The 23,891-nt window shown below is 44.7% G+C and overlaps 1 protein-coding gene across 4 annotated transcripts in view; it reads left to right on the forward strand.

The window, feature by feature from the left end:
* GRIA1 (glutamate ionotropic receptor AMPA type subunit 1) overlaps positions 1-23,891 on the forward strand; it is a 348,888-nt gene that overhangs the window by 279,526 nt on the left and 45,471 nt on the right. For all 4 annotated transcript variants that reach the window (XM_059888222.1, XM_059888223.1, XM_002689318.7 and 1 more), the window contains 1 exon segment: positions 23,483-23,681. In XM_059888222.1, the coding sequence (XP_059744205.1) occupies positions 23,483-23,681 (199 nt within the window).

Below are 23,891 nucleotides of genomic sequence, written 5' to 3' on the forward strand. Positions count from 1 at the left end.
ATTTCCTTTTCCAGGGGAATCATCCCAACCTGGGGATCGAACCCAGGTCTCCCACATTGCAGGCAGATTCTTTACCAGCTGAACCACAGGGAAGCCCATTCAATATTCAACAAATGTTTATTGAAGGCTGACTAGGTACCTACAGAAGAATTGAGAGCTGGTCCTCATTTATAAAAAAGACTGGGAGAAAAGGGAGAACTTGTAGTTAGTGAGTATTTATCATGAGATATACATTGTTCTAGAATGTACGTGTTATCTTATTTAATGAGCTTACAGCTTAGCGAAGGATGAGTGAGGAAGTAAGGTATGATGGTGACAACAGGAATAATGATAACATTTGTCTAACATTATTGCGCATGACACTCCGATAAGTGCTGTGCATGCACTATCTATTTAAATCCTTAATAACACTGTCAATCGGTAAGAACTCTGTACCTTTGAGTAAGGTATAATTACCCTTACCTTAGAAACAAACAACCAAGATGCACAGAGGTGAGGGAACTTTCTCTAGGTCACACAGTTAATGAAGTAGGGAGCCCAAACTTGAATCAGGTCTGACTTGCTTCAAAGTGTGTATTAACTGTCCACGATATTGTCTCCCTTTTAAGTCTCTTAGAAATACCAAGATCTTCCATAGTCTGACCTGCTCTCCATAGAGAGGCATCTTTCATCCCATTTAAGCCGAACTGTTTACAATTTCTGATCTTATCTATGCCATTTGGGGCTCCATATTGGTGGTTAGGTTTTGAGTTCTTGTTCTTTGTGGTGGAGGAAGGGCCTGAGCTTGGCACTAAAGAATGAATAAGAAGTCAGTAGCGGGGAAAGAAAAGTTGGCCCAAGTGAGGAGCATGCCAGGCTCACAGTTCAAGAAGGAATAAATATGATGCTTGTAGCCTAAAAGTGAAGCCACTGGAGATAAATTCCGGGACTGTAGCGGGCATGGAGAAGATAAAGGGTTCGGTCTGCTCTGGCTCCTGCCTGTCTCTATAGCCTCAACTCAGGGCACTTCTCTCTCCACCCCACTCTGTGCTCCAGCCACACCAGACTCCCCTGGGTTCCTGCAAGGCACAATGTCTTGTTAGCACAGGACTTCTGCTTTGCAATTCTATCTGCACGTTTCCCTTCCCTGCCCTACTTTCTCTGGTGTTCACAGTACCAATTAAGTAACTTATTTCGTTATTATACACTAAATGACCATCACCCATGCTGGAATATGGTCCAGCCATATTCCATATCCACCCATATGGAATATGAAATATGGAATACACATAATTCCTGTGTATGTAACTTCCTATCCACCAGCAGATGTCTGGCATCCAGCCCAGTGCCTGGCTGAAAGCACACACTCAGAGAGTATTTGTTGAATGAGGGGTTTCTCTCACCAAGGATTTCTCTAAGAGCAGAGATTGTTCTTGGTATTTAACCACAGTAATTGTGTAACTACAGAATTTTTAAAAAGAAAATTGTTAAGACACTGTAATTTATTTCTTTATAGTTGTATCTGCTTCCAAGGTCTTAACCAGGGTGGATATAACTTTCCCATCTGTAGTGCAGGAAAAGCACAGTCTGTTACCCTAGTTGGTCCACCATATTGTTACTTGAATGCACTGTTCCAGATCCTATGCTATGCACAGAGGAGAGATACAGCGCAAAGCAAGGCATGGTCCTGCCCTCAAGGAGTTCACAGTCTAGTAACCAGGCAATGGCAATGCAGCATGATGTGCACTATGGCAGAGGAAGAGCAGGATATTATGGGAGTAAAGAGCAGCAAACTCAACCCAGATTAAGGGATAGGCAATGGAAGGCTTCCTCAAGGAAGCAACGTTTAAACTAGGACTGGAAGAATGAGTAGATATTCCTCAAGAGTCAGGTAAAGTGTTTCAGGTAGGAAAAACAGCACGTGCCTTATAAGCTATAGTCAGGAACTTGGGTCTTTAAAACTTTTTGTGATAAGAACACTTAACACAAGGTCCGTCTGTGTGTGTACTCAGTTATGTCCAACTCTTTGTGACCCCATGGGCTAGTAACCCTCCAGGCTCCTCTGCTGCTGCTAAGTCACTTCAGTTGTGTCTGCCTCTGTGCGACCCCATAGACGGCAGCCCACCAGGCTCCTCCATCCCTGGGATTCTCCAGGCAAGAACACTGAGTGGGTTGCCATTTCCTTCTCAGTCCATGGAATTCTCCAAGCAAGAATACTGGAGTGGGTAGCCTTTCCCTTCCCCAGGGGATCTTCCCGACCCAGAGATTGAACTCACATCTCTCGAATCTCCTGCATTGGCAGGAGGATTCTTTACCACTGTGCCACCTGGGAAGCCCATTCTATTTTATCCATAGTATCAATAGTGTACAAGTGTCAATTCCAACCTCCCAATCCATCTCACCCCCCCTTCCCCCTTGGTGTCCATATGTTTGATTTCTACGTCTATGTCTCTATTTCTGCTTTGCAAATAATATCATTGATACTATTTTTCTAGATTCCCTATATATGCATTAATATATGGTATTTGTTTTTCTCTGACTTACTTCACTCTGTATAGCACAAGGAACTCTACTCAATGCTCGGTAGTGACCTAAATGGGAAGGGAATTTTTTGAAAATGGGATACATGTATATATTTTGCTGTACAGTAGAAACTAAAGTAACTATATTCCAATCAAAATTAATTTTAAAAGACTTCTATAGACTGAAGTTGGACAGAGAACCTGGGCAGAGGCAAGAGCCTTTTGCATATTGTCAAGATGTAATTAAACCCATATGACAGTGATTTATGATTCCTGTGTATCAGGGACACTGGCTCAGCCTCTAGCCTTTTGTATGATGCTGGGGTTTGGGGGTGGCTGAACCTAGAACTCTTTCTAATGACATCTCCCTGGATTCAAACAAGCTTCATTTTTCTCTGGTGCTTTAACTTTGACAGTCTCATCCTGATTACCTTTAATGAGGTAAACTACAATTCCCTGGGTTTCCTAAGTAGTGCTAGTGGTAAAGAACCTGCCTGCCAATGCAGGAGATTTAAGAGACACAGGTTCAATCCCTGGTTGAGAATATCATATGGCAACCCACTCCAGTACTCTTGCCTGGAGAATCCCATGGACAGAATCCCATGAACCTGGCAGGCTACAGCCCATGGGGTCATAAAGAGTTGGACACGACTGAAGCAACTTAGCACACACACACAGTTCCCTAGAGTAAGATCCGAGCACACCTTCTGTGTTCTCTTCATTTTCCAGTCTCTTCACATCTCTGAATACAGGATTTCCCTGAGAAAACAGGATGGACCCTCTAATCCTACATCAATCAAATTACCTCTTCTACCCCCACCATTCCTCAGTTATTTGCATAAGATATTCAGCTAAGCTAGAACAAGGTACACACGAAGCCCCTTAATGAGGCTTTGAACTAAGATAGATAATCTTAGGAGTAGGCTTTTAGAGTAGGCTTGAGCTAGTATTGAAGATCATTAGAAAATGGTCTTCTCTTTGGCTTTATCCAATTCTATCAGTAAAATATACAAGTAAATGAATTAAGGTCAGGGGTGTATTGGGTTCAGTCAGAAACCTCTGAAGTTTAGAGTAGGTCAGTCTTCAATTGGGGGGTATGACATATGGCAAATATACAAAATATGAATTTAATTATAATAATCACTACCACTTTTAACCAGTTTCTGCAAGCATTATGCCACTTAATCTTTATAATAATGCTACAAGTTAGCAATTATAACTATTCCATTTTAACAGATAAAAAAGTGAGAATTGGCCAAGATCGTACAATTAATAAGTGGCAAAGCTGGAGGTTAAACCCCAGTTTGACTGCAAAGCCCACTGGGTCAGTTACTGTGTTATCCTTCCAAAGCAATACAGTAGAAAGAACTCTCAGCCTGAGGTAGGGGATTTGCCTTCTAAACCAAGTTTCAACATTAATTTTGAGGGTGACATTGGGAAAAAGTCATTTAATCTCTCTGAGCCTCAGCCTGATTTTCCTCACCTGTAAAATAATCAGCACGACCTTGATGATCCCCAAGGTACCTTCCAGCACATATGTCTCTGATTCTAACTTGCAATATCAAAACTTTCTGTCCTCTCATTTACAAAGAGTGTTTCAATTTTCAAAGTACCGTCATCTGCTATTGTACAACCACCACAAGGTAGGCAAGCATTATCCTCTCTCTTGTGTTTTATGTACAGATGAGGAAACAGGCTGGAAATGCGTTGGGACCTCATCCATTAATGTCACTGCTCCCCAGTCAACAGTTCTAATATATTAAGTATCTCTCCCCACTTCTTTAGCTCAGGCATTTTTTCTCCCCACTGGGTCCTACCCCATTTCTTTCTCCCAGGAAGATTTTCAATACTAATTTCAATGTTAACTGTTAAGAAGCTTAAAGGAAAGTACAGAGGTCCCCATCCCCACCAGGGTACAGGGGCTGAGAGGCAGGGACAGTAGCTTAGGGCCAGTTCCAAACTCCTAGGAATAGTGCCTCAGGCTTCCCTGGTAGCTCAGACAGTGAAGAATCCGCCCACAGTGCAGGAGACCTGGGTTCAATCCTTGAGTCGGGAAGATTCCCTGGAGAAGGGAATGGCAACCCAGTCCAGTATTCTTGCCTGAAGAATCCCATGGACAGAGGAACCTGGTGGGCTACACTCCATGGGGTCACAAATAGTTGGACATGACTGAAGTGACTACCATTAACCAGGACTCAGGCTGACACCCATCCAGCCAGGATGAGGAAGAGGGAACAGCGGACATTTCTATAGGTAGGGCAATGCAAGGATGTAGATGTCACTGTCCAGGGTGGTGTAGTAGCTGCATCTACATCAGCAAGTAGAGGAAGCAGCCCACCCTTTCTGAGAAAATGTCTCCATCCTCTTCTGAGATGCTCCAACCAGAATCCTAGGAAGTAAGAGTAGGGAGACAGGATCGCCTAGGGCTTAAGGGTAAACTCTGGACTCAGACACTCTGTGCTGATGGGAGGACCCCTAACCTTGCCAAGTTTCAGTTTACCGTGTACATAATGGAGCTAAATCTTCCTTCATAACATGTGATGAAAAATAAATACATACATCTTATAGAGTGTCTGGCACTAAATAAGTGCTCAAAAAATGGAGCCCTCAAAAATGAGTGCGCTCCTTTCTTCACTCTCTATATCCAATCAATCTTCAAATAGAAATTCGACCTTCTCAATCTACTGAAGTCTGTTCACTTTTTCTCCACCCTGGCTGCTATTACTTAGTCCAGGTACTCACCTCCTCCTATCTGGGCTCCTGGAATATTACTTTCTTATCCCCATGCCTCCATTCTTGTTGCCACATGATCCCCAAACCATTCTTCACTCTACACAGTAGAGTGATTTTGCCAAATTATGTGAATCGACTAATGTCGCCACCTGCCTTCCATCCTCACTGCCTTTCTGCAACAGACCTTCTGCAGTCCCCCAGGACCTGGCACGGCCTCCTCCTCAATCTCATCCCCCCATTGCCCTGCCCCTTCCCCACCGCGACCCCTACTGTCGCCCTCTGACATTCCTCCACTGGCGGAGGAGTGGGGTGGACAGTGGTGGGGGAGATAAGCCATTATTACTCCCACACCTTTGATGCTTGTGATTGTCTGTGCCCTTAACAACCTTCCCTGTAACACGGCTTTCCCTAGTGAACTAATTCTTTAGGTTTCAGCTTCAGGTCCTCCCCCTAGTAAGCCTGGGAAGGAAGTATTGTCAGTACAAGGCCCGGCCCACAGAAGGGACCTGATAAATATCTGTTGAATAAATGGCAAGAGTGACAGCATCAAATCTGATTCAACGTTGACCCTTAAATCCCTATGGACTGAAGACAAACTGGGCTCCCAGTCTGGGCCAGGACTCAGCTTCTGGGTTATGTCAGGACCCAGAATGGTGAGCCATAAAATAATACAGGTTCTTCCCTGAAATTCCCATTGGGTCAAGAGCACGTATGCAGTAAACAGCAAGTGATCAGCCCCCAGAGGCCCTGCAGGTATTAATACCTAAGACACACCTTCCCCTGTTAATCTTTTCCAACTTCTTCCTTCCCACAGGCTTCCCTTTCTCACCTAAATTCAGCCAATGAGACAAAAGACATCCCTTATGGGAAGAAGTTCTATCACATCCCTGGAAAAGAATTTTAATAGCTGATAAAGCTATTATCAGTGATAGCTTTAAAAACTTACATTTTCATGATTGCTAATTAGAACTGTCAATTTAGTATAAATCTCTGGAAGAAGTGGAGTCTCTTAGAAGAAAAGAGAGACTGAGAAACTACTTTGGCAGTTTTAAGAGTTTTATGAAATGTATTGTTGATGATCCTGTTAATCTCTTTTTCAAATACATGCAGATAGACAGCTAACATTCTCTATAATAAACTAGAAAAGCACATGCAAATCCCTATTAATACACCAGTTTGGGGAACACATGTTGGGGGATATAAGCAGAGAACAAATGTTTGGCATCTAAAGTGAATTTTGTTTTCAACTTTGTTTTTAATCCAAGGAACATTTGTTGGGTGCCTAATACATTAGAGATTGCGAAGGAATCAAAGTTTAAGATCCCACCCCTGCCTTTCAGTTGCTTGTGATCTAGTTGTGCAGGAGTGGAGGAAGATCACTCTAAAAACAGGTTGCACATGAGGCAGAGAGAGTGCAGAGAGGCAGACATCAAGCGTGAACAAACACGAGCGCAGGGAGCGAGGAGGGCTTGTTCTCTGCCGCATCCCCAGCACAGAGTCAGGCACATGACAGCATTCACTAGAATTGCAGCAGGGATGAAAGAAGGATGGAAGGGCAGTCAGGTCCTAGTTCCAACCGTGTTGATTAGAAAATATGTGAGCAATCACTGAGTCAAGATATGGAACAATCTAAATTTCCATCAGTGGATGAATGAATAGAGAAAATGCATTATATACACATGCTGCTGCTGCTAAGTCACTTCAGTCGTGTCCAACTCTGTGTGACCCCATAGACGGCAGCCACCAGGCTCCCCCATCCCTGGGATTCTCCAGGCAAGAACACTGGAGTGGGTTGCCATTTCCTTCTCCAATGCAGGAAAGTGAAAAGTGAAAGTGAAGTCGCTCAGTCATGTCCAACTCTTCGAGACCCCATGGACTGCAGCCTACCAGGCTCCTCCACCCATGGGATTTTCCAGGCAAGAGTACTGGAGTGGGGTGCCATTGCCTTTTCCGATTATATACACATACTGGAATATTATTCAGCCTAAAAAGGAAATTCAGCCATATGGGACAATAGAGATAAACCTTGAAGATATTCCCTGGTGGCTCAGACGGTAAAGCATCTGCCTACAATGCAGGAGACCTGGGTTCGATCCCTGGGTCAGGAAGATCCTCTGGAGAAGGAAACAGCAACCCACTCCAGTACTCTTGCCTGGAAAATCCCATGGATGGAGAAGCGTGGTAGGCTACAGTCCATGGGGTTGCAAAGTCAGACATGACTGAGCAACTTCACTTTCACTTGAAGATATTGGGCTAAGTGAAATAAGCTAGTCACGTAAGGGTAAGTGTTGCATAACTCCAATTATATGAGGAGTCTAAAATAACTCAGTACATAGAATCAAACAGTGCAGTAGTAGCTGCCAGACACTGTAGCGGAGGGGAAGAGGGGAACTTGCTAATCAACAGGCATAGTTTCAGATAAGCAAGACTAGTAAGTTCTAGAGATCAGCTGTAGAACAGTGTGCCTATAGTTTACTGTGTTGTATGTTTGCAAATGTGTTAGGAAGATAAATCTCATACTGAGTGTTCTTGCCATGACAAAAGAAAATTCTTTTTAAAAAGAAATCTATTTGGTTGTTTTAAGAAAAGATTTGGGGAATCGTTTTGTGATCACAGTGAAACATATCATAGCATACAGAATTTAGTAATGAGAGAAAATCCTTCATCTAACCTAGGGCTTAAATAAATATAATAGCTAGCAAAGTGGCCAAAAAATGTGCTGCATTGGAAGCTACTGCACCCAACTAAATGGGGTTGAGAAAATCTCCTGGAGAATATGTCATCTGAGATGGATTTTGAAGTTGGAAAGGGTATCTAGGGACATGCACAGAGAAATAAGAAGATAAGAGGTATGCACAAATGAGAGCACTCAGAATAGATAGTGAAGATCAGTGTGGCCAAGCAGTGAATGACTAATAAAAATAATAGTGAGAAAACATAGCACAGATTAGGCGCTTCCTATGTGCCTGTCTCTATCCTGTATGATGTACATGTATTTATTCTTCACAACATTCCTGCATTTGTTTTCTATTGCTGCCATAACAAAACTTAGCAGCTTAAAATAACACACATTTGTCATCTTACAGTTATGTAGGTCAAAAGTCCAGTACAAGTGTCACTGAGCTAAAATAAGGGTGGCAGCTGGCCTCTGTTCCTTTCAGAGGGCTCTAAGGCAAAATCCATTTCCTCACTCATTGAGGCTTTTGAAAATTTTTAATTTCTATGGTTGTAGGATTCAGGTCCTTGTTTCCTTGCTGACTTTCAGCTAAGGGCTCATCCCAGCTTCCTCATTCCTTGGCTTATGGCCATATTTCCCTATATTCAAAGCCAGAAAAGTTTCTTACATTTGTTAGGGCTTCCCTGGTGTGGCAGACGGTAAAGAATCTGCCTGCAATGCAGGAGACCCAGGGTTGATTCCTGGGTGGGGAAGATCTCCTGGAGAAGGGAATGGCTACCCACTCCAGTATTCTTGCCTGGAGAATCCCATGGACAGAGGAGCCTGATGAGCTATAGTCCATAGGGTCTCAAAGAGTTGGACACCTTACACTCTTAAAAACTCTCCTAGCTATTCTTCTGTCTCATCTATCTGATCAATTGTCTTCCTCTTTGAAGGACCAGTGTGATTACACTGAGTCCACCTGGATGGTCAGCCTGCTTTAAGGTTCCTTACCTTAACTCTGGGGCTTCCCTTGTAGTTCAGTTGGTAAAAAATCTGCCTGCAACGCAGGAGACCTAGGTTCAGTTCCTAGGTCAGAAAGATCCCCTGGAGAAGGAAATGGCAATGCACTCCAGTGTTCTTGCCTAGAGAATCCCATAGACAGAGGAGACTGGCAGGCTACAGTCCATGGGGTCTCAAGAGTCGGACATGACTTAGCCACTAACCCTCCACCTCCACCTCCAACCTTAACTCTATTGGAAGTCTATTTTGCCATCTAATGCAACACATTCACAGGACCTAGGGACTGGGACACAGAGTGTTGGGCAGCTGATTTTCTGCTTACTGCATCCTGCCTGCCAGGTGAGGAACTGAGGCTGCGTGTGGTTAGGTAACTTGTCCAAGGTCATCACTTAGTTCTTGACAGAATGGCTTTTGATCCCAAGCAGGCTGACACTGAAGCCTTTTCTCTTAACTGCAGGCTTCCATCAGAGAACTTTCCCTTTTTCCATAAAGGGTAAGTAGAGGACCCAGCGAGAATAGGATACTGGGTAGGGATTTACTGTAGCCACCCTCAAAAGGCAGACACAAGAGGTGGATGGCTTGAAGGGACACTCCACAGTGATTTCTAGTCACTTCAATTTTCCATTGCTGGGTAACAAATTACCACAAACTTAGTAGTTTTATATAATATCCATGTATTACCTTAAGTTCAGTCTAAATTTGTGACCAGCCTTTCGTAATATTTTTAAAGAAATGCAGTTTTATTATTTTAACTTTAGGCAATAATTTGCTCTATGACAACCACTTTGCAGAGCACAGGTCTGAGGAAACATGATTTTATGATTATGTAAGAATTATGGATATCTGAGATGCATGTTTCTCAAAAATAAGTGCTCCTAAGATTTTTGAAATCAGTTTATAACCTCATAGAATTCCTCATGCAAATTCACTAACAAATACTGAGACTGTTCTGAGTTCTAGATCATTGTGAAGAAGTCTAAAAGCCCTTAAATTATTTAATAATTTAGGATGGTGCTAACAGTGCAAAAGAGCAGAATGAAGGAAGGTACTGGCAAGAAAAATCAGAGTTCAAAGAAATGAGAAGTGAGGAGAGGAAGCACCACCAGGCAGACTTCTTGGAGGAGGTGACACTAACAGCTGGATGGTTAATCATTACACACAGAGTTCATGTCCTGGCTTCAGATGCTCTGCGCAATCTAGTCCTTTCCTTACTCTCCACACTCATCCTATGCTGCCAGTTACCTTGAACATATGAAGCCCTTTCCTGTCCCTGAACTTTTGCTCTTCCCATCTCCTCTGTCTAGAAAGCTGTTCCTTCAGATTCTTCACCCAGCTGGATCATTCTCAATCCTCAGCTCTCAACTTAAATGTCACCCACCCAGAGAGACTGTCCCTCAGCTCCCTACTACATCAGTCCCTTCTGTCCCTCTTCCTGACCCCCCACCACCCACCAAATTACTGGAAAGAATAACAACTGTATTCAGTGCTGACATGAGGGGGTGTTGCTATTATCTCCATTTTACAGATGAATGAGCTGAAACTAAGTCACCGTCCCAAGGTCACACAGTGAGAGAGGAAGCTGGGATTTGAGTCCAGGTTGGATGATGCCACAGTCCTTAATTTAACTGTTACATTCTAGGTTTTTCTACATATTATAAATTCTACAGGTATTCATTTAGAAAGTCAGAAAAACAGAAGAAAGAAGGTAAGGGGAAAAAAGAGCCCATAATCTAGCCTCCCAGCTGACTCAGTAATTTCTTAGATTACACACTTGTGACCACTTATCTGCCAAAGTTGATTTTCCAATTGGTCATACAGTAGAGTGTTTTATAATCTGCTTTTTTTCACTTAACAGCAACTGAAAATCTCCTGCCAGGGCATCTTTCATTTCAGAGCAGTAGTATCTGTTTGAACCAGGTACCTCCTCAGGTCCAGGTGGCCAGTGAAGCACATTACAGCTCATCCTCACAACAACGCTTTTAGGTTGGTTCTGTTATTATCCCCATTTCACGGATAGATGAAACTGAGGCTCAGGAATATGCAATAACCTGCCTTAAATCACCATTAATAAATGGCAGGGATGGAACAGGAAGGAGGTCTGTACAACTTCTGAATTCCTATGGCGTAACTGTCTGCAATGTCTGAGAACCGAGTGTTCCCTTGATGAAATGATGGGGAGAGCTGTGGGTGAGGAAAGAAGGCTGTTCTCAGCCTCCAGGGCTGCCCCACCAGCTTGGCTGGGGATACGTGGGTGAGAAGGTCTGAGTCTGCAGGGAACTGGGTAGGGTGAAAAAATACCTGACAAATGGAGGCTTTTCAATTGGTTATTTTAAGTAAAACAGCTTCTTATAATGCATGCCTTGTGTGGCAGCAAAACAAACATTAATTAAAGGAGACGCACGCACTGTTATTTTCTCTCCCATTTGCTAATGGGTTGGGGTCTATTTTTAAAAAGCCCACAACATCCCACATCTAAATCTGCTGCCTACTCTAAGGACCTCGAATGACAGATATGCTGGGCCACAGACGACAATTCAGACCCTCACCTGACCCACCAAAGCAGAGGCCCAGTCTCCCAGCACCCATTTCACCTGTAAAATCAGCTGGTGACCAGCAAAGGGTAGGGGCTCTCAGGAGGGTACAGGAAAAACGTATGTTTGAGTATTATGGGCTGTCCAGCAGGCTGCTGCTGCTGCTAAGTCACTTCAGTCGTGTCTGACTCTGTGTGACCCCATGGATGGCAGCCCACCAGGCTCCCCCATCCCTGGGATTCTCCAGGCAAGAACACTGGGGTGGATTGCCATTTCCTTCTCCAGTGCATGAAAGAGAAAAGTGAAAGGGAAGTCACTCAGTCGTGTCCGACTCTTAGCGACCCCATGGACTGCAGCCCACCAGGCTCCTCCAGCCATGGGATTTGCCAGGCAAGAGTACTGGAGTGGGGTGCCATGGCCTTCAGCAGGCAGCCAGCTGTAAAGAGAGAGTGGTTTTTTCTAAGAACTTACCCCACAAAGTGTATGTTGGAGGAAGTTCCATTTCTAACACAAGTGTGATGCCCCCATTCCTTTGTGTCCAGGAATTATGGATAAGGGGTACTGGGGACCTGAGAAGGGCAACCTTGAGAGAGGTGGCAGCCCTGGTTCAAGCTGGACCTACTTTCTGCACAATGAGCTCATACCACTGGAATTCAATGGACCCAGGTTCACACATAAGCTCCATCACTTGCTTTGTGGGCTTAATAATTTCATCTGTCTGACCCTCAGTTTCCTCATTTATCAAAAAGTGGGTGGGATATGCTTGTGTGGCCTGAAGAGCATGATGGGCATTAGAAGAATGAATGTCAAGTATTCTATGCACTAAGCAGTTCACAGTAGGTGCTCAGAACAGTGGCTGCTGCTGCTGGGCGGTTAATATGCTGTGGGCATGTTCTTGTCCCATGTCCCCACCATAGTACAAGCTGTTCCTGCTCCAGAAAATACCCTTCTTTCTATTTCAGAACACCCAAAGCCTGCCTGCCCTATGTATCCCCAGTAAACGGCTCCTCTTTCAGGCCACCTCTTCAGATTTCCCAGTTGGGCATGGCTTTCCGCACCTCTGTACTTTCACAGCACTTAATCAGTGAAAATAGGATCGTGTTGTTCCCCACCCCATGCTGTTCTCCCCAGTCCAGGTATCACAATTGCTTCATGTGTGTCACATTTATTCCATTGAATTGACTTTCTTAAGAAGAAACTTCTTAAGTATTTCTCATCAGGCTTGGTATGTAGTCAGTGCTCAATAAACATTGTGCCATCCTTCATTTATTCAGCATGTGTTCAATGAGCACCTACTATGTGCTAGGCACCCTGCTAGGTTCCAGGGATACAGCAGTGAATGACAAAGCCCCCTGCCCTCGCTGGACTTCCATTTTAGTGGCAGGAGACAGATAATAATGAATAAACAAATCAATAAATATATGGTTATTTAAAGAACACATTAGACTTTGATAAATGCTATGAAGAAAAGAAAACAAGGTCACATGAGAAAGCTGGATGGCAGAGAGATTACTTGGAGGGGTTTATGTGAGGAGCTGATGTCTGAGCAGAAGCCTGGGCACTGGGACACTTTCAGGGAAGTAAGTTCCAGGTGGGGGAACAACTGCATATGTCTTAATGTGGGAAAGACTTTGGTGTGTTCTAGGAACTAGAACAAAGCCAATGAGGCTGGGGCAGAGCCATGGCAGGAAAGATGGTACCAGATGAGACTAGAGGAGGGCCAGATGAAGTTGACCTGATCAAGGCATTTGGATTTTATTTTCTAAGTGTGACAGATTTTAAGTGGGGTGGGAAACAACATGATCCTATTTACAGCTTTAAAAGGTCCCTCTGGCTACTGTGTGGACATAGGTTGTTCAAGAACAAGGGAAGAAACAAGGAAATGTGGTGCTAGTATATATTCAATAGTATCTCAAATGTTACCAGGGACTGTGGAGGATGACTGGATTTGATGGACTGGAGGTGAGGGAAAGAGACGAGTCAGAACGTCCACCTGGTGTTCGGTCTAAATAGCAGGGGCACAACGGTGTCATTTCCTGAGAGGAGGAAGATGGAGAAGAATAAGCACTTCATGTTCAGAAGGACAGGAGACTGATATTTAGGAGCTGTTAGCATCCACATCGGAGAAGGCAACGGCACCCCACTCCAGTACTCTTGCCTGGAAAATCCCATGGACGGAGGAGCCTGGTGGGCTGCAGTCCATGGGGTCGCTGAGGGTCAGACACGACTGAGCAACTTCACTTTCACTTTTCACTTTCATGCGCTGGAGAAGGAAATGGCAACCCACTCCAGTGTTCTTGCCTGGAGAATCCCAGGGACGGGGGAGCCTGGTGGGCTTCCATCTATGGGGTTGCACAGAGTCAGACACGACTGAAGCGACTTAGCAGCAGCAGCAGCAGCAGCATCCACATATGAAAGTTATGGGCTTGGAGGAGATCATCTGTGGTAAGATGGTAGACAGGGATGGGAAGAGGGCTGAAGCCTGAGCTCTGGACACAATAGGAACTTAAGATTAAGCAAGAAAGGAAGAGCCAACAAAGGAGACTAAGCAGGACCAACCTGCAAAGTACACGGAGACTAAAGAGAGCATGGAGCCTAGAAGCTAAGCAGAATGTTGCCAGAAGAAATCATCGTCACTACCACCACCACCATCATCATCACTGTATCATCACCATCACCACCTCCATCACTACCACCACCACCATGACCACCATCATCATTATATTATCACCATCACCACCACCACCACCACCATCATCATTATATTATCACCATCACCACCACCATGTCATCATCATCATTGTATTCATCACCATCACCACCTCCATCACTACCACCACCACCACGACCACCATCATTATATTATCACCATTACCACCACCATGTCATTCATCATCATCATTGTATCATCACCATCACCACCTCCATCACTACCACCACCACCATGACCACCATCATCATTATATTATCACCACCACCAGCACCATCATCATCATTGTAGCATCACCATCACCACCTCCATCACTACCTCTACCACCACGACCACCATCATCATTATATTATCACCATCACCACCACCACCACCATGTCATCATCATCAATGCATCAAGTGAACATCTCGATCCTGCTGAATCTGAGCTAGATTTGACTTGCTCATCAAATTCTCACAATTCATGAGATGAAATTCAGGATCTCCATTTTCAGTTATAGAGACTGAAACTTAGAGAGTGAGCCAAAGAATCAGTAAATATTAAAAAATGAACAAATTGACCTACATGCATTCTTTTGTGAACTATGGCCACACTACACTCCTAAAGCTTATCTCAATGGAAAATAATAGGAACATAAGACCATCCCTCTTCAAAACACAGCTCAGCAAATTCTGCTGGAAGAGTACCAGGCTCTTGTTGGAGCTTGTTGTCCAGCCCGCAGTTTCCCACCCTGGGACTCGGCACACGAGCCCAGACCTGCCCCCTCCTCTGGGGCTGGAACACAGTGACCAGCAGCTGGGCAATTAACATGACTCACTTCCACTCTACCAGGGAAGTGCTGCGTGATCTGCAGCTGGTGAAAATGGGATGCTTTGCCACTCAGGCATAGCATCTTGGATGAAGGGGACTCATCAGTGGAATTGTTGTGGTTGGCCAGTTATTTACCCCAGCCTGGGAACCTCAAGGCCTGATACCAAGTGAGCCTCTCTCTGAACATAGCTCAGCTGAATAATTAGTCAAGATGGACCTTTATCTCTCAGTAATTTAGAGGAGGGCCATCCAAGTCCTTGCCTTCATGCTCCTGTTTCCATTACTTTTTAAAAATAGCCACTTGAAGCAGATGACCAAGGGAAATAGCTTGAGTTCAGTGATCTCTTGAGCTCAGCTGAATGAAGGCACACAGGAGGTGTCCCTTCTATCTCCTTCATCTTGGATAAAGCTTTTGAAATAAAGAAGAATGTCCATATCTAACTCCTTGTGACAGATGTCCTGGGCAGGGGGGAGATTGATGAGATCAGAAGCTAATTTCCTGTTTAACGCCGTTCCACTCCCTACATTGACCCCATGTATCTGCTTTCCTAAAGGCCCCTGGCCACAGCACCTGCTGCCCCACCTGCAACCAGGACATTGCTCCAAACACCATCTGCACACCTCCATCCTGAAACACTCTCCCCATTCCAGGCCCTGAGCTACAGGCTTCATTGGTACTTTTTTCTTTCTCATTACTAAATACCTTCAAGATGAGTACTAGCACTCCATTTTATGAAGAAACAAACACAAAGAGATTGAATGACTTGCCCAATATCATACAACCAATAAGTTAACAAGGCAGGACCATCCTGTCTTGTCTGGCCCCTGAGCCTATTCTCTGAAACAATGCGTTCACCTTTCTCCACGAGGATAGCACAAAAGTAACTGGCAAATGGATCACTGTAATACTTTAGGTGTTTGTGAGTGGTACTAATAACTGGATGCATGCTCAGTCACTCAGTCAGGTCCAACACTTTGTGACCCCATGGACTGTAGCCTGCCAGGCTCCGGCGCCTTCCAGGAGGTTGCCATTTCCTACTCCAGGGGAACTTCAGACCCAGGGATCGAAACCTAAGCCTCTCGTGTGGCAGGCAGATTCTTTACCACTGCGCCACCTGGGAAGCCTAATAACTGGATAGATGATTTAAAAAATAAATGTCAAAATAGTGTATCCACTTCAATCAAAGATCTCTGCAATTCAGAGTAAGACTGAGGGCAGAAGTCACTGAACTACAGGGCACAGGCTACATCCAGCCTGCTGTTTCTGTGATGCAAGTTGTAATGGAACCCAGCCATGTGCACGTGTGTGCACATTTTCTGTGGCTATTTTCACACTACACCAGCAGGGATGAGGAGTACAGCAGAGACTATAAGGCCTTCAAAGCCTGAAATATTTACTACCTGGCCTTTTATAGAAAAAAAAAAAATGCCCACTACCTCATCTAGAAAGGTAAATCCAAGCTATGAGATTTAGAAATACACATTTAAAGGCCTGTGGTGAATCCGAATCCATGCCCCAGAAGGAAATGCTAACTATCAGAACCCAAAGATGGTCTAGCCAGATCCTTTCTGTCTTTCATTAGCACCAAGTTATGCATTTAATGGTATGCTTAGTGTCTCACTGACCAAAGGGAAAAAATGTCATTTTCCAGAGGAGACCAGCATCTAGCAGGCAGCATCTGGCTCCCCAGGCCACGTCAGAATGCATTTACCCGGTGGGCAAGGACTGGCAATTGAGCATTTCTCTCTCTCACTGCCTCTGCCCCTATGGATCATCAAATCCTTATATATCTTCACCTCTCCAGTCAGCCTACTTCTCCCACTATCTATGGGCTCTGTTTTAGTTCAACCCATCATCATCAGTGTTAAAGAGTAAATACCATAAATAATCATAGTGACATCTTAAATCATCACCCCAGCATGGTTAGAATTTTAAGAGCAGAATGATCGTGGTATAACACAGATACAGAAAGGGCTACCCAGTGCTCTGATGGCAAAGGCAGGGAAGTTCACAGAGAAGGTGATACCCCACTCAGCTCCTTCTTATCTCTAGCCCCCCTCCCTTCTTCCACCTTGGCAGTCTCCTACTCATACTTCAAAACCCAGTACAAGTTTCTCCTCCACTGGTAACTTTTCCCAACCTCTGCTTAGCAAACGCTTCTGTGTTCCCTTAGTATTGCTTTCTTACTTGCCACATGATCAAGATAAAGCTACAATTACTGTTTATTATATTTATATAACATAGTGATATAAATACACCATCTGGATAATCTTAAAGTCAACTGGCTTTACTGAGTGATCGCTATGCTCCAGACTCTGCTCCAAACACAACACTCCACAGAGAATCAAAGTATCTGACCCCAAAGCCTCTGTTTGCCCACCACTTTCTCATTTTCTTCCTGGAAGGAAGAGACTGTGGTGTATTCACTTTTATCTCCCCCAGCCCCTGTGCCCAACAGTACCTATTGTATAAGCAATGCTTGTAAAATGAGTGAATAATCAGTATGATACATGCAGTTCAAAAAGTTCCTGTCTCTTGGTGATCCAAACCCAAACCTAGGTACTCCTGTGAAGAGACTTGACAAATGTAATTGAAGTCCCAAGCCAGTTGACTTTAAGATTATCCAGATGGCCGTCACCCAATCTGATAAGCCCTTTAAAAGCAGAGCGTTTTCTCCAGAGCTAGAAGTCAGAAAAATTGGAAGAGTTAAGGGATTTGCCACACTCTCACTTGCTTGAAGGTGGAGGGGGCAGATGATGAGGGACGCTGGCAGCTTCCAGGAGCTGAGACCAGCCCCTGGTGGACAGCCAACAAGGAAATGATGGCCTCATTCCCACAACCACAAGCAGATGAGTTCTGCAAACAGCCAGTGAGCATAAAAGAAGACCCAACCTCCAAATGAGAGCCACAGCCCCAGCCAATACGTTGATTTCAGCCTGGTGAGACGCTGAGTAGCGTCTAGACACCCTCACTCAGACTTCTGACCTACAGAACTAGGAGATCATCAGTGAGTTACTAAACTTGTAGTGACTTGCTATTCAACAACAACAACAAAAATGCAAACAGGTTTCTAATTCTGTGAAGATGATGGTGGCCAAACTGCTTTGTGTGGATTCCCAAGGTTCTGGGGAACATTACAAGAGGTGAACATTCCTGGGCATATATCCAGACAAAAATTTAATCCAAAAGATGCATGCACCCCTATGTTCATAGCAGCACCATTCACAACAGCCAAGACAGGGAAACAACCTCAATGTCCATCTTCTTTATCTTTATGGATAAAGAAGATGGTACACATATGCAATGGAATACTACTCGGCCATAAAAAGAATGAAATAATGCCATTTGCAGCAACGTGGATGGACCTAGAGAGTGTCATAATGAGTGAAGTCAGGCAGAGGAAGATAAATATCATATGGTATCACCTATATGTAGTATCTAAAATTGGACACAAATGAATCTACATGAAACAGAAAAAGACTCAAGGCCATAGAGAACAGGAATCTGGCTGCCAAAGGGGAAGGGGTTGGGGAAGGGATGGAGTGGGAAACCGGGGTTAGCAGATGTAAACTATTACACACAGAATGGATAAACAAGGTCCTACTGAATAGTATTGAGAACTATATTCAGTCCTATGATAAACCACAATAGGAGAGAATATTAAAAAAGGATGAATAGGTGCATAATTGAATCACTTTGTTATAGAGCAGAAATTAATACAGTGTTGTAAATCATCTATACTTCAATCAATCAATCAATCAAATAGTCCCAAAGTAAAAAAAAAAAAAAAAAAAAGAGGTGAGTGTTGGCCATGATCCAGCATCATAGAGTCGTCATGGGGTGAGGAAGTCCACGTCCTTCTACAAACAGATCATAAGTTGGTGAAGTAGGGAGTACTCTGCAGTGACTGGAGTGGACAGGAAATACAAAGTCCTGGGTCCTAGTCCCAGCTCTGCCTCACTGCGTGACCCTGGACAAGTCCCTTTATGTCCCTGACCTGTGGTTCTTTGGTCTGTCAGATGGGAGCATTCATTCCCCTCCTGTCTACAGGACTATGAATCAAGTTCAAGTAAGATAAAAGTCCAACAAGCCACATAAATTGTGGCCAATTCTGGGGGAACATAGTGTTTCCTCAATCACCTAGGAAGTTTGGCAAAGAGCTATGCCATATTATAAGACTAATAAAATTCAGGTGAAGAGCTATGCCAAGTTACAAGACTAATAAAATTCAGGTGATTACGCAGAACTTCAACGGGTTCAGATTACAGTTGTTCCATCCCTACTAAGAAAAGTGGTTCTTTGCCCTGTGACTCCCTGGGGGAAACATCATCATCATCAAAATAATGTCTTCTGTTTCAACAGCACTTTTCAGAGTACTTTCCCCTCTACCATTTGAATTGCAATAGCTTGTATCCATTAAAGGAAAAAAAAAATGGACTAAGAATCTTTCTAGTTCTGAAAATTCTGGTTTCCCACCATGAGATAGGGTTAGTCTCACCCACTAAACGGGAAGGAGACTGATGCCCAGCCAGGTAGGCAGCTTGCCAAGGATACGGGGCTGGTCACTGAAGCAGCAAAGACTCTCACTGCCAGTCCTAGCTTCTAATATTAAATAACTCCAGCTCCCTGCCTCTGGGATGGAGCTGGGAACATACAGACTTCTCACGTGGAGGCTCAGCTTTGCCTGTGCCAGGTCTGAACTGAAAGGGGGTTCACTCACACTCAAGTTCCATATTATAGCCTGAATATAAACAAAGCACTGGAATCATGTCTCATTTTAAAGAGCCCCTTCTCCCAGCCCCTCAGCTATTCCACGATGACAGTTATTCTTCTGGCTGTGGAGCAGAAGAATTTTTCTTTGCTATCTTCATCAAGTAGGGGGATGTGGGGAATCCTCTATAGGGTATGCTTCTCTCAACACCCAGCTGATAAATATTCATTAAAGAACAGGGAAAAGGGACCCACAGTCCAGGACCTTTCTTGGAAAGACTTTGAGCTTCACCAGATGAGCCCCAAGTGGGGAAACCTTAGCTGGGTCTCTCAGTTCACATAATGTGGCTATCCTGAACACACAGTTTGGGGCCATGACTCCAGACATGGTGAGACATAAGCAGGTTAGAATTATCCTGGCCCTGAAAGTTATTCCTGAGCTCTAGAGTCTAACATGAATGGAGCCATCCAGTTCTAAAAGAGGTGGCATCCATGCAATTCACTTGTTATTGAGGCTGAGTGTGTACTGGGTGCTAGAGATTCCACAGGGCACAAAAGAGCTGTAAGTTCCTTTACTCTCGCAGAGAACATGCTCGAGGGGCACAACTGACAGTCACTCACACAAATAGATGTCAGACATCAACTGTGATGTGAGCTGCATGGGGATCTGAAAGTCATAAGCTCGAACGCTGAAAGAGTGAGGACTAGGCTGAGGTCTGAAGGATGAATAGGGTTGATGCATTGATCACGGGAAAGAGCAGCGTGTGCTAAGGGTGAGAGGCTTTTGAGTATGAAGGATCAAACAAATTTCTGTGTGACTGGAGTTACAGAATCCATGTTGTAACGGCAATGGTGAGAGAACCAAGGGCCAGACCACACAGGGCCACTGAGGAGTTGAATTTTATTCCAAGTGTAAGAGGAGAGCTCTGATGGGTTTTAAGCAACAAAGAAAGGATGTAATCAATGTTTTTCAAAAGATCATGCAGGCTGCCTTGTGGCGAGCTGATTAGGCAGAGGAGTGGGAAGATGGGGGGTTGGGAGTTGAATGGAAACAAGAAATCCAGTTCAAGTGCCCTTGTGATCATCCAGAATTGGAAAAGAAGCATCTTCTCACAACCCTGCACACCTATAACAGGGCTAGTGGTAAAGAATCCGCCTGCCAACACAGGAGACGTAAGAGATGCAGGTTCGATCCCTGAGTCAAGAAGATCCCTCGAGGGAGAACATGGCAACCCACTCCAGTTTCTTGCCTGGAGAAACCCATGGACAGAGGAGCCTGGCAGGCTACAGTCCATGGGGTCGCAAAGAGTCTGACACAACTGAAGCGACTTAACACACAGCACAGAAGGTGAACAGAACATTGGACCAGTCATCAGAAGACTAGTATGATCTGGAGTCCAACTGCGTATGACTCCTCGGGCATTAGGAAAACGATTTGCCTCTATGTGTCTCATCTTGCTTAACTGTCCAAAAGAATCCATGCATCCTGGCTTACCTACTAATGATTTCAAACACACAATGTCAGAGCTAGGTGTGTAAGAGGAAGCAGTTGGTCTCTGGTCCCATGTGATGCTTGGTCCTTCCTCTATCTGGTTTATTTTGTGTCCCTAGCACCTAGTACCCTGGAGAACCATGGGTGGGCACCAAGTACATCTCTATAAATGATTTATCACTTGAACATCTTCAGAAATGGGGAAACTCTCTCTTACCCCCATAATAGCCACCGTTGCCATCAAAACATCCCCCTCCTATTCAGACAGCATCTGTTTCCTGTAACTTCTGCCAAATGCGCCTGGAACAGGTCATGTGGCACAAGCCTCATGTCAGTCCTTCAGTGAACACACCTCTCCAAGTCTCTTCTTCCTGTACAGCCTCCCCTCTTCCTGCAGCTGTTCTTCAAAGGGCATGGTTTCGTTGCACTTTCATGCTTTCACTCCTTTGAACAAGTCTCCTTTTATGTCCCTCTTCCTCTGAAGCATCTAGGACAGTGCCATCCATAGAACAAGCAATAAGTATTTGTTGGTTTTCTTGGGGTGAACACTGCCTGCCTAGAGTGAAAAGGAATCTCCCAGGAACCAAAGCAAAGTGGAACAGACAGGAATGTGGGAATAATACAGAGAGGGTGACAAGGTCTCAACAATCAAGCCAGCCAGCAGGCCTGGGTGCGTGTGACTTGGGACTCCTGAGTTTCTTTATCAGTAAAACTTGGTGGTTTGGACTAGTGATTGCTCTCGTTGTTAAGCATGAGGTTCTCGTTAAGCATTGTCACCCCTGAGCTTGAGGCTGTCAGAGTACATGTTATAAAGGGATTAAGGGTACAGCAGCTTCGGGATGACACTTCCTTAACAAACTGAGCAGGATGGAAGGAGTAATGGAATAACTTTGTCACTATCTGATTGAGTCTGACTTGATGCCACGTCTGGCCACCACATAAAATCAGCCCATATAACATCAACGTCACTGGTAATATCTTTGGGAAGCCCTGGACTTGAAATCTCCTAGCTAAATCCAAACAGTCACAGTAGAACTCTTGGCTGGTCATGTTTCTCTTCACAGCTTTGGGAATAAGAGAGGAGCATTAGCATTAGCATTAAGTCGCTTCAGTAGTGTCCAACTCTGTGCGACCCCATAGACGGCAGCCCATCAGGCTCCTTGGTCCCTGGGATTCTCCAGGCAAGAACACTGGAGTGGGTTGCCATTTCCTTCTCCAATGCATGAAAGTGAAAAGTGAAAGTGAAGTCGCTCAGTTGTGTCCGACCCTCAGCGACCCCATGGACTGCAGCCTACCAGGCTCCTCCATCCCTGGGATTTTCCAGGCAAGAGTACTGGAGTGGGTTGCCATTGCCTTCTCCGAATGAGAGAGGAGAACAGGACAATAATCTCAAGGATGAATTTCTCATATATGATTGTCATATTTACCACTTTGATCCAGATTAGACTATCATTTGTCTTTTACTTCAGTCAAGTTCTCTTTCACCGTGGTAAGGGAACTGTGCCTGCACTCAACAAGTGACATTCCCCGAAGTGGCTGGACAGAATGCTGGTGGTGTCTTTTCTTTCTAAAATGATCTCCCCTCCCTTTCTTCTAATCCATCATTTTGGTGGCCTTTGCCAGCCAGGAGGGCATTGGCTAGAAGGCAGTCTGAAAATATTTCTGGACATGATCAAATGTGTGCATCGTGTGTGTAAATGCATTGCATTCATATATGTATGCTCATACTTTTGGTGTATATGTAACTGCACATAACAGGATGTTTATACGTGTTGGTGATTTCATGGGCAAGTGTTGGCATATCTCTTTGTTGGCATGTGTCTCGATGTGTATGCATGTGTGACAGTGAGTGTGAAGATGTGCTTGCAGAGCTGTCTCACCCCTGAATGGCAACCCCACAAGTCATCATCCACGATAAGGAACGAAAATGCACAGGAGGCTCTGACATTTGGATTCTCACACTCTGCTGACAGAAGAGAAGGGTGCAGTAGGGCTTGCCAGCTCTGCTGATGAGCTGGGGCCAGCCCTTGGCCCCGCCCACGTTTGTGCGTGCTAAGTCGCTCAGTCATCTCTGACTTTTTTGCAACCCTGTGGACTGTAGCCTGCTAGGCTCCTCTGTCCAAAGGATTCTCCAGGCAAGAATAATGGAGTTGGTTACCATTGCCTCCAGGGAATGTTCCCAACCCAGGGATTAAACCCACGTCTCTTTTGTCTCCTGCATTAGCAGCTGGGTTTTTTACCACTAGCGCCACCTGTCACACAGCCTTCTATAATTGATGTCTGTGCTTCTGATATCTCTTCCCTTGGCCTGCAGGTCCTTGTCCGGCCGCATCGTGGGCGGCGTCTGGTGGTTCTTCACCTTGATCATCATCTCCTCCTACACAGCCAACCTGGCCGCCTTCCTGACAGTGGAGAGGATGGTGTCTCCCATCGAGAGTGCTGAGGACCTAGCAAAGCAGACAGAAATCGCTTACGGGACCCTAGAAGCGGGATCTACGAAGGAGTTCTTCAGGGTAGGGACATCCCTTGCCCAGGGGCACTTCCACAGAAGGGAACCAATACGGTCATTAAAATATCCCTCTCAGAGAGCACGAGATTACAGGCAACTGCTTAAGTGAGTGTATGCCAGGGACACTGAGAACGTTTCTCAGCTTTATACAGATCCCCCAAACACCCTCCATTTCTATATTCATGGACACTTCAAAGCTCTTCCACTGAATTAG

Source organism: Bos taurus, chromosome 7 (assembly GCF_002263795.3).
Source record: "Bos taurus isolate L1 Dominette 01449 registration number 42190680 breed Hereford chromosome 7, ARS-UCD2.0, whole genome shotgun sequence".
NCBI classification, from domain to species: domain Eukaryota; kingdom Metazoa; phylum Chordata; class Mammalia; order Artiodactyla; family Bovidae; genus Bos; species Bos taurus.